Source organism: Neoarius graeffei, chromosome 21 (assembly GCF_027579695.1).
Source record: "Neoarius graeffei isolate fNeoGra1 chromosome 21, fNeoGra1.pri, whole genome shotgun sequence".
In the NCBI taxonomy this organism is placed as follows: domain Eukaryota; kingdom Metazoa; phylum Chordata; class Actinopteri; order Siluriformes; family Ariidae; genus Neoarius; species Neoarius graeffei.
Window position 1 is genome coordinate 60,866,117 of NC_083589.1, and position 10,903 is coordinate 60,877,019.

A 10,903-nucleotide genomic window follows, 5' to 3' on the forward strand; every position below is an offset into this window, starting at 1 on the left:
TCTGGGTCTGCTTGCAAAAACTGAGAACTCGCACAGCTACACATGTGAAATATGCAGAGCCGTAAGATATTTAAACATGTGCTAATTTAGTCTGGGAGTCGTATTGAGTTGCTGAAATGGCCAGCTGCAACTTTTGTTTCTTTTAGTTACCGGGCAAAAGTGAATATAGTCATGAAACACTGAGACCACTGAAGAATCCTTACACACTACAGGGGGTGAAAACTTTCCTCTAATAAATAAATGGAGAATTTGTAGTTAAGAGCATATTAATGACAATCAAATTAATTTGTTTAACACGTTTAAATGACATCAGTGCCATACCAAAGTGCTGAACAAAGCACATATAACAGGAAAGTTAAAATAATATTAAATAAAATACAATTGGGGCGGCACGGTGGTGTAGTGGTTAGCGCTGTCGCCTCACAGCAAGAAGGTCCGGGTTCGAGCCCCGTGGCCGGCGATGGCCTTTCTGTGCGGAGTTTGCATGTTCTCCCCGTGGGTTTCCTCCGGGTGCTCCGGTTTCCCCCACAGTCCAAAGTAGGTTAGGTTAACTGGTGATTCTAAATTGACCGTAGGTGTGAATGTGAGTGTGAATGGTTGTCTGTGTCTATGCCCATGTTTACATTAGACCGTATTAGCGGATCATCAGATTAACGTTTTTAAAACGATTAGTGTGCACACAGCAACACCAATACACGATTTGCGTGCACACAGCAACACCAATACACGGATACGCTCGGCTCCGCAGGCATCCTGCGCTCCAAATCACTCCGCCCTGAACAGCGAGTGCCCTCTGGAGGGTGCGCACTCCGGCCCTGCGCAGCTCACAGAGCACGCGAGTGAAGTGCACAAGCTGTGATTCGGGACTGAGCCGCTGTGTGTGTGATCCCAGCGCATATCACTTACCACTTGCAAGTGGAAGGATGGCAAGCCTAAAGACAATCATAACTACACAATGGGCAGTATTTGCATCAGTATTTGCAGTGTTTTCATACTTTTATACTCTTTAATGAAAGGTGATACAAGGCGGAAGTCCGCGCCGTTTTTCAGCAGTCGCGTCACATGACCAACGCCAGCGAATCAGGAAGGTGGATGTCACAGTGACGTTGTCCAATGACGACGCCAGCTAGAGCTCAGCACAGCGTATCCGCATATTCTGAATGTTTACACAGCACCGGAGCTGACACGATCTGGATTGAATACGTGGACCCTGGCGGATTCCCGTTTCCCGGCGTTTCCAGGCGGTTTAATGTAAACGGACAGTGCATCTGCGAAGAAAACGAGACAGATACGGTCTAATGTAAACTTGGCCTATGTGTCAGCCCTGTGATGACCTGGCGACTTGTCCAGGGTGAACCCCGCCTTTCGCCCGTAGTCAGCTGGGATAGGCTCCAGCTTGCCTGCGACCCTGTAGAACAGGATAAAGCGGCTACAGATAATGAGATGAGATGAGAAATACAATTAGATCACTCTAGACAATGCCATGCATAAAAAAATAAATAAATAAAAACAAAAAAACCCAGCAACACAAGGTACAATAAAAGATCCAAAATAACGAAAAAGTAATTAAGAACAGTTAAAAGCAATGGAGAAAAAATAAGTTTTTAGTCTGGTTTTGAACACAGGGAGAGAAGGAGCTGTTCTGACATTCGAAGGAAGGCTATTCCAGAGCCTGGGAGTGACAACACTACAAGCCCAATCCCCTCACCCTATTCTGTCTGGTGTGCAGCACAACTAAAAGTGGATCAGTAGCAGAACATTAGTTACTGTACATGCAGAAATGTAGGGGATGAGCAGTTCTGACAAGTAACTAGGTGCTTGATCATAAAGGGATTTAAAAACCAAAAGTTAAATCTTAAAATCCTGTCTGAATTTAACTAGCAGCCAGTGTAACGATGTGAGTACTGGAGTAATACACTCATATTTGCGAGTTCCTATCACAAATCTGGCTGCTGCAACCGAGATAAGAGTTGTACTGATCAACACATATAAAGAATTACAATAATCAAGTCTCAAAAAAATGAAGGCATGCGTCACTCTAATTAAGTCCTCTCTTCTTAAAAAAGGCTTTACTTTTGCCAAAATCCTGAGTTGATAAAAACAACGTTTGATGACCTGGCTTTTTTCCATCAATAACCACCCCTAGGGCTTTTACTAGGGGTTTACAGCGATGGTTTAATGAACCAAGTGTTGCACTGGAGCCGTCAAATGAATCAGGACCAATAAAAATGATCTCAGTTTTGTCCTGGTTAAAGTCCAAAAAAAGTGTCAGCCATCCATTGTTTAAGGTCAGTAAGACAATGTAATAATGCATCAACAGATTTATTGCTGACAGGCAAATAAATCTGGGTGTCATCAGCATAGCAATGGATAGATCTGTTATGCTTCTTGAAAATTCAACCTAACAGAAGGGGATAGAGTGAAAAAAGAAGACCCAGAATGGACCTCTGTGGGACCCCGCAATTATGTGGGTTCTTGAGGATATCACAAGATCATTACCAACACAAAATCCTGTCACTAAGGTAGGACTTGAGCCAGTCTAACACACGGCCCCTGAAACCCACTACCTTCTCCAGTCGTGATAGAAAAATGCTGTGATCAACAGTATCAAAGGCTGCAGTTAAAATCAAGTAACACAAGAACTGATCATGTGCCAGAGTTAGCAACCAACAGGATGTCATTTATAACCCTCAAAAGGGCAGTTTCTGTGCTGTGGTTCAAAACCAGACTGAAATACCTCCTGAGTTTTTGTATTATTTACCTGTAGAAAGTTCTGAACCCGATCCAGAACAGCCTTTTCCAAGATTTTAGATAAAATTGGTAGTTGCGAAATTGGTCTAAAGTTTTTCAAGTCTTCCAGGTCCAGATTAAGTTATATAGATCAAATTAGTAGAAGCCTTCCTATGAGTGCAGTCAGGGCTCTACACCAACTTTTTTTTCAGGCGCACACGTGCTCCTAAGTTAAAAATTTTAGGAGCACAGGGAAAAAAAATGGGGGCACAAGCACAAGTAGGTTTTCATTTTAAAGGTTTATTGCAGCGCAAACCTTAGACACACCAACACATAAAACGCAAAATTCAATTGAGAATGAATGAATGAATGAATGAATGAAATGAATAACGAACAACTGAATGAATGAACAAACAGTAGCTAAACAGAGAGCAGAGCTCAGCAGAGCCAACAACATCATCAAGGACAGCTCCCACCCTGGCTCTGAGTTCTTTGACTTGCTGCCCTCAGGCAGGCGTTACAGGTGCATCAAAGCAAGGACCAACAGACTCAAAAACAGTTTTTTCCCACAGGCCATAACCACCTTGACCAATTAGCCTTTTTCACATTACGTCACTTGCAGGGGAACTCGTATCCGTTTTCAGCCTTTTGAATGGAAGAAGAGGTATACGGCGACAACATGTGTTAACAAAACTGTGTCATTCACAGATAAGATTGATAATAATATTGCGCATTGTTGTTTATCATTACGTATTGTTAGCGACCATTCCAGTCACCTATTTGCCTTGTTTTGGAAAGGAAGTTTACTGACTTTCTATGGTTGCTACTTGTTAGCCAGCAGATTAGCATGCCGCCTCTTCTTCCATTCAAAAGGCTGAAAACGGATGTGAGGTTCTTCTGCAAGTGACGTAATGTGAAAAAGGCTAATTACACGCACTGACTGATGCCACTTCTGGCAGGTGCAACAATGCACCAACAAGGACCTAAAAGGACAATATTCTCACACTTACCTGATACAGTGCAATACTTATTACAGTGCAACCTCACAGAGCAACTTTTTAGTTTTTATAGCTTTTGTATATTTTATATTTATATTTCTACACTTTTTACATCCATACCCAATACAATGCAATACCAAATACAGTGCAATATCCTGAGTTTTGTAGCTGAACTGAGTTTCTATAACTAATGTGCAATTAACATCTGCAACTCAACACGCCCAGTTGTGTATATATATTCTTTGTTTTTCTGCTGTGTTGTGACATGCACCATTTGTATATACTGTATATTATTTGTTTTTCTGCTGTGTTATATGTTCCCATCTAAATGTTTGCACTGGGGTGTGTGCTTTCCATCTCATTATATAATTTTCCCGCACCTTCTCCCATCGTTCTAGCTTTCTTCACTACACTTTCTTCCTCATCCGTTCTTTTATTCTTGTTTCCACCATCATTGCTTTTAAAAAACGCCATTATTCTCTGCATCTCTCAGTTGAATGATCTGATGAATCCCTAAAAAGCACTTTTCCCACCTAATGCCACACCCACAACATACAACCGTGGGAAAGAGGGGCAATCACAGAAAGATGTGGCAGAACAGCAAAAAAAAATTTTTTACTTTTTCACTCTCCCCCCCGGTTACCGTGGGAACCACCGCAGGTGCAAGACAGGGGCAATGCACGCAACTACTGACAGGGAGCAAGGCGCAGTCAGAACACACACACGCACAACACTGAACACACACACTTGCAACAATACAGGCCGTTACTCGTTACACTATATTAGGTAGGCTATCCAGCGCTGGATTTACATACTTTGCAGTTTAACGTTTGATGCATTTTAGAATGTTAAACTCGTCGCGTCTGTGCTCAGTGCTTTCCTAAATTGTCGGCCGCAAGAAGCCCTCGCACGAATGCGCGTGGTTTTTTTTTTCGTCGCTCGCATGCCGAAAAATTCACTCGCAAATGCGAGTGAAATGTGCGCACTGTAGAGCCCTGAGTGCAGTATATGCTCATTCTCATTTTATTTTTCCTCCCTCTTTGTCTCAGCTCAGAGGAATCCTGCACCAGTTCTGGCCTGTCCATGAACAGCTCAGCAGGGGTACTCTGTGTGGAAAGCCCAGCTGATGGCTTGGATGCAGGGTCAGAGCCAAAGGTAGAGCCTCTGGATGTCTCCCTGTTGGGGCAAAACCTGGAAACACTCAAAGGCAAGGACCACACTCCGATTCCCTCTCAGAATCCAAGGTTTTAAGTCTAGTGTGATTTGACATTTGATTATTTTTATAGGCACAGAGGAATTAAATTCTTTAAGTGAATTAAATTAAACTTCCTCACAGTGTTGATGCTCATCATCTTTTCAGAGAACATGCTTTATGTTTTATCACTTTTCAAACATTTGTACTCAGTATACTTACTATTAAGGACCTCTTTCTGACCTTAACAAAGTTCCTAATGTTTATGTAGTGGATGTTCATTATGTCTAACTATTACAGATATTTTAAGTTCGTTTCTTAGACAAGGATTTTTTTTTATGCTTGTTACCTCATTAACAGTTTCGGCGAGAATCTCCCGCCTTCTTCAGAAACAGTCACCAGATGTCGAGTGGTGACGTGCCTTATCAGCTGATGTTGCGTTACGGAGGCGTGAACGTCCCGCCCAATTTGACAGGTAGTTCACGCCTCCTGCTGTCAGGTCGCTCCTCCAGGACGGCGCTCCAGGTGTGCGACAGCGCGTACGCTCCCTCATCCCGGTTCATCGTCCTCTGCGCCCGCTTACATATCTCCACTGCCTCTAAAATCCAACGCTGGAATCTATTTTCTTCAGCGCGAATGACTCTGGCCTCTTCCCAATTCATTATGTGATTTTGCCGTTTGCAGTGGTCTGAAATGGCTGATTTTAGGTTTTCTTGGTTTGAAGAAAATAGATTCCAGCGTTGGATTTTAGAGGCAGTGGAGATATGTAAGCGGGTGCAGAGGACGATGAACCGGGATGAGGGAGCGTACGCGCTGTCGCACACCTGGAGCGCCGTCCTGGAGGAGCGACCTGACAGCAGGAGGCGTGAACTACCTGTCAAATTGGGCGGGACGTTCACGCCTCCGTAACGCAACATCAGCTGATAAGACACGTCACCACTTGACATCTGGTGACTGTTTCTGAAGAAGGCGGGAGATTCTCGCCGAAACTGTTAACAAGCATAAAAAAAAAAAATCCTTGTCTAAGAAACGAACTTAAAATATATATAAAAGTTCCTAATGTACTGTGAGTTAATGAGCTTTTTGGAGTAAGATAAAATTGCTGGACTGGAAGAAAAAAATCATGGTATAATTTGTTTAAATGTTATTGGGAGAGAAAACAATACATTTTTTAAATTATCATACTGTATAAGCAATTTGACACTTGGGGGTGTGCTGTTACCACCCTATAGTTGACTATTTTACTATAACAGCACATCTCAGAGTGTTTTATTTCTCTTATACCACAGCAATTTGTCAATGTTTACAATTTTTAAAAACGATTTTTTTTTTAAATTACACGTTGTATGTTTAATCGTTTTATAGTTGTCATTTCTCTCTCTCAAAGTTAATGTTACTGAGAAACAGCAGCACTTAAACTCCCCTCTCCTGAAAACTTCCCCATGACTGAAAACTTTTACCCCTTTCACACTCTGAAAAACGTATATTTACCACTATTATGCTGTAGTGGCGTCTTGTGTGAATGGGAGCAAAAAATATAAAGTTGAAATGTTCCCTGACAACCTAGTAACATTTACGGTAACCTTTTGCCATTAGCTCCAGTGGGACTCAGATCCTTCAGATTAGCATGTTGTGATTGGTCATGACGTCACAACATGATAAATTAAAGAGCTAGCCTCTGATTAGAATTGTTTTATATTATTTTTTTTTATATTGAAAAAAAAAGATCTCAAGCGTTTGAAGCGTACTGTACTGTATGCTTTATACTTACAGTATATTCATGGAGAATGACATCGTTTAAAGAGTCATGTATTCAATAAGAAGAAATAAAATCAGTTCTTGGTGATATATACACCACGTTACTGTTGGACACAACTGTATGACTGTTCATTCCCTGCAGATCACATGGAGCCAGGTCTGAGCCCAGATTCGTCACGCTCAGCTCCCGAGCAAGCGTCCCCGACTGTGGTCTCCTCTCCAGGACGTCCAGGCTCCAACGCCAAACCCATTCTTCCCCCCATCCCGCTGGGACGCAAAGCCGCTGAATCCGGAACTAAGCAACAGTTGACAGGGCAGGCAGGACAGGTGGAGGAGTGATAGCTGAAAGAGCAAGGAATAGGAATGAGTTTATTGATGGTAGTAGAAGGTAATACATAATTCTAATAGAGTCAAGAACCTGTATAGAACATGTACGGTAGTCCATTGTAACATCAGAGTCGAGTTAACCCCCCATGGTCTTCTGTAGCTCATAATGAGAGTACTGATGTAAAACTTTAAAAGCTGCATCTTCCCTGTTTGATTTGCTGAAAAGCCCGAAGGCTCACTATAGATCAGTGGAGTGACCAACCTCTAAAAATATTTCCATTTTAATATAGTCTTAGACATTGTCATAACACTGAATAATACCAATGTGAAAATAAATTGTTCTGGTATTAAGGTAGTCATTTCACCTCTGGCATTTTTTTTTTTTTAGTCCACAATGAAAAGAAAACTTTTTCTTTTTCGATACCAAAACATTGAGTCTCGGCTGAAATCGAAAACTGTCTGATATACAGTGTGTGTGTGTGTGTATATATATATATATATATATATATATATACAACCCCAATTCCAAAAAAGTTGGGACAAAGTACAAATTGTAAATAAAAACGGAATACAATGATGTGGAAGTTTCAAAATTCCATATTTTATTCAGAATAGAACATAGATGACATATCAAATGTTTAAACTGAGAAAATGTATCATTTAAAGAGAAAAATTAGGTGATTTTAAATTTCATGACAACAACACATCTCAAAAAAGTTGGGACAAGGCCATGTTTCCCACTGTGAGACATCCCCTTTTCTCTTTACAACAGTCTGTAAATGTCTGGGGACTGAGGAGACAAGTTGCTCAAGTTTAGGGATAGGAATGTTAACCCATTCTTGTCTAATGTAGGATTCTAGTTGCTCAACTGTCTTAGGTCTTTTTTGTCGTATCTTCCGTTTTATGATGCGCCAAATGTTTTCTATGGGTGAAAGATCTGGACTGCAGGCTGGCCAGTTCAGTACCCGGACCCTTCTTCTACGCAGCCATGATGCTGTAATTGATGCAGTATGTGGTTTGGCATTGTCATGTTGGAAAATGCAAGGTCTTCCCTGAAAGAGACGTCGTCTGGATGGGAGCATATGTTGCTCTAGAACCTGGATATACCTTTCAGCATTGATGGTGTCTTTCCAGATGTGTAAGCTGCCCATGCCACACACACTAATGCAACCCCATACCATCAGAGATGCAGGCTTCTGAACTGAGCGCTGATAACAACTCGGGTCGTCCTTCTCCTCTTTAGTCCGAATGACACGGCGTCCCTGATTTCCATAAAGAACTTCAAATTTTGATTCGTCTGACCACAGAACAGTTTTCCACTTTGCCACAGTCCATTTTAAATGAGCCTTGGCCCAGAGAAGACGTCTGCGCTTCTGGATCATGTTTAGATACGGCTTCTTCTTTGAACTATAGAGTTTTAGCTGGCAACGGCGGATGGCACGGTGAATTGTGTTCACAGATAATGTTCTCTGGAAATATTCCTGAGCCCATTTTGTGATTTCCAATACAGAAGCATGCCTGTATGTGATGCAGTGCTGTCTAAGGGCCCGAAGATCACAGGCATCCAGTATGGTTTTCCGGCCTTGACCCTTACGCACAGAGATTCTTCCAGATTCTCTGAATCTTTTGATGATATTATGCACTGTAGATGATGATATGTTCAAACTCTTTGCAATTTTACACTGTTGAACTCCTTTCTGATATTGCTCCATTTTTTGTCGGGGCAGAATTAGGGGGATTGGTGATCCTCTTCCCATCTTTACTTCTGAGAGCCGCTGCCACTCCAAGATGCTCTTTTTATACCCAGTCATGTTAATGACCTATTGCCAATTGACCTAATGAGTTGCAATTTGGTCCTCCAGCTGTTCCCTTTAACTTTTCCAGCCTCTTATTGCCCCGTCCCAACTTTTTTGAGATGTGTTGCTGTCATGAAATTTCAAATGAGCCAATATTCATCTCATCTCATCTCATTATCTGTAGCCGCTTTATCCTTCTACAGGGTCGCAATCGAGCTGGAGCCTATCCCAGCTGACTACGGGTGAAAGGCGGGGTTCACCCTGGACAAGTCGCCAGGTCATCACAGGGCTGACACATAGACACAGACAACCATTCACACTCACATTCACACCTACGCTCAATTTAGAGTCACCAGTTAACCTAACCTGCATGTCTTTGGACTGTGGGGGAAACCGGAGCACCCGGAGGAAACCCACGTGGACACGGGGAGAACATGCAAACTCCACACAGAAAGGCCCTCGCCGGCCACGGGGCTCGAACCCGGACCTTCTTGCTGTGAGGCGACAGCGCTAACCACTACACCACCGTGCCGCCCCATGAGCCAATATTTGGCATGAAATTTCAAAATGTCTCACTTTCGACATTTGATATGTTGTCTATGTTCTATTGTGAATACAATGTCAGTTTTTGAGATTTGTAAATTATTGCATTCCGTTTTTATTTACAATTTGTACTTTGTCCCAAGTTCTTTGGAATCGGGGTTGTGTGTGTATGTATGTGTGTGTGTATATATATATATATATATATATATATATATATATATATATATATATATGAGTGATTCCACGCTTATGGGTACTGAAATGGGGACATGAACTTATTCACCTAAAACCATTTCTTTTTTTACCATCAGGTCACAAAACATGTAATCTTTAATGAATGATATGTTAAAAGATAACTTTAATTTTCTGAGATGTAATAAAAACATATTTATATGCCAAAGTCAAGCCTATGAGTTCCAAAATGATGTCTGTTACATTACTTCTGTTACGATTGTCCATCTCGCGTCTGTTACAAATTAATTATAATCTAGCTATATACCATGTTAATCTTATTGAAAGAATGTGTATGTTTATTCTACTACACATGTTTATTAATTATATTTGCTAAAACATCACCTTCCTATGTTTCAAAAAGTAATTCTACATTGTTAAAATTGAGAATATATATGTCCACAACACTTCTGTTACGTTCTGACTTTGGCATATAAATATGTTTTTATTACATCTCAGAAAATTAAAGTTATCTTTTAACATATCATTCATTAAAGATTACATGTTTTGTGACCTGATGGTAAAAAAAAAGAAATGGTTTTAGGTGAATTTTTAAAAATAAGTTCATGTCCCCATTTCAGTACCCATAAGCGTGGAATCACTCATATATATATATATATATATATATATATATAAAAGAAGAACACTAATATAACAGGGGGTCCATTTGAATGCAAGGTGTTAATGATTTTCAGTAATTATTTAACAAAACTAAATAAGTATTATTCAGTAATCTGACTATAACCTGCCTCCATCACTAGATATGATAACGTTTGCATCAAGACATCCTGGCTAGCATGTTATAATCTCACTATTAATGACAATGAGTGCCATCAAAAATAACATATTCTTACGTTATGGTTAAAGTATTAATTTAACGTAACAGTTACTTACCTGTGCCATCTGAAGTGCTCTGTAGCCAGGGGTTATCCTTGACCCAGGCAGCTTCGAATCCTGATTTCCTTTTTTTAACAACACTGTGGCACCATTAATAAAATTTCATTATAAATAGCTTAAAATCTGATAATGAGATCAACTACATACCTTTCAGATGTTTCTGCAAGTCATTACGTGATGATAGGGCACTGTAACCTAAAACTGTTTTCCTGAATTCAGGTCTCACTGATGAATGCAGTTATAAGGATGTAAACCATATACTGTGTTTTTTGTTTGCAGAAATCCAGTTCACTGGAATCTAGGTGCAGTATTTGTGTGAGTATTTGCCTGTGTGAGGCTGCACACATTCACACACTTGGCCATCTGTCAGTGTCATAGCCTCAAACCAGCAGATGCTATAATGATCTTATAATTCAGAGGCAGTTTCAGAC

The 10,903-nt window shown here is 40.8% G+C and overlaps 1 protein-coding gene across 1 annotated transcript in view; it reads left to right on the plus strand.

Annotated features, from left to right (window-relative positions):
- The window catches only part of lrguk (leucine-rich repeats and guanylate kinase domain containing), an 82,548-nt gene extending 75,297 nt beyond the window's left edge, over window positions 1-7,251 (plus strand). The window contains exons 19-20 of the mRNA XM_060903441.1: window positions 4,778-4,935; window positions 6,821-7,251. Of these exons, the coding sequence (XP_060759424.1) occupies window positions 4,778-4,935; window positions 6,821-7,017 (355 nt within the window). The 3' untranslated portion in view covers window positions 7,018-7,251. The remainder of the gene's footprint in view (window positions 1-4,777; window positions 4,936-6,820) is intronic.
- Window positions 7,252-10,903: the final 3,652 nt, after the last annotated feature.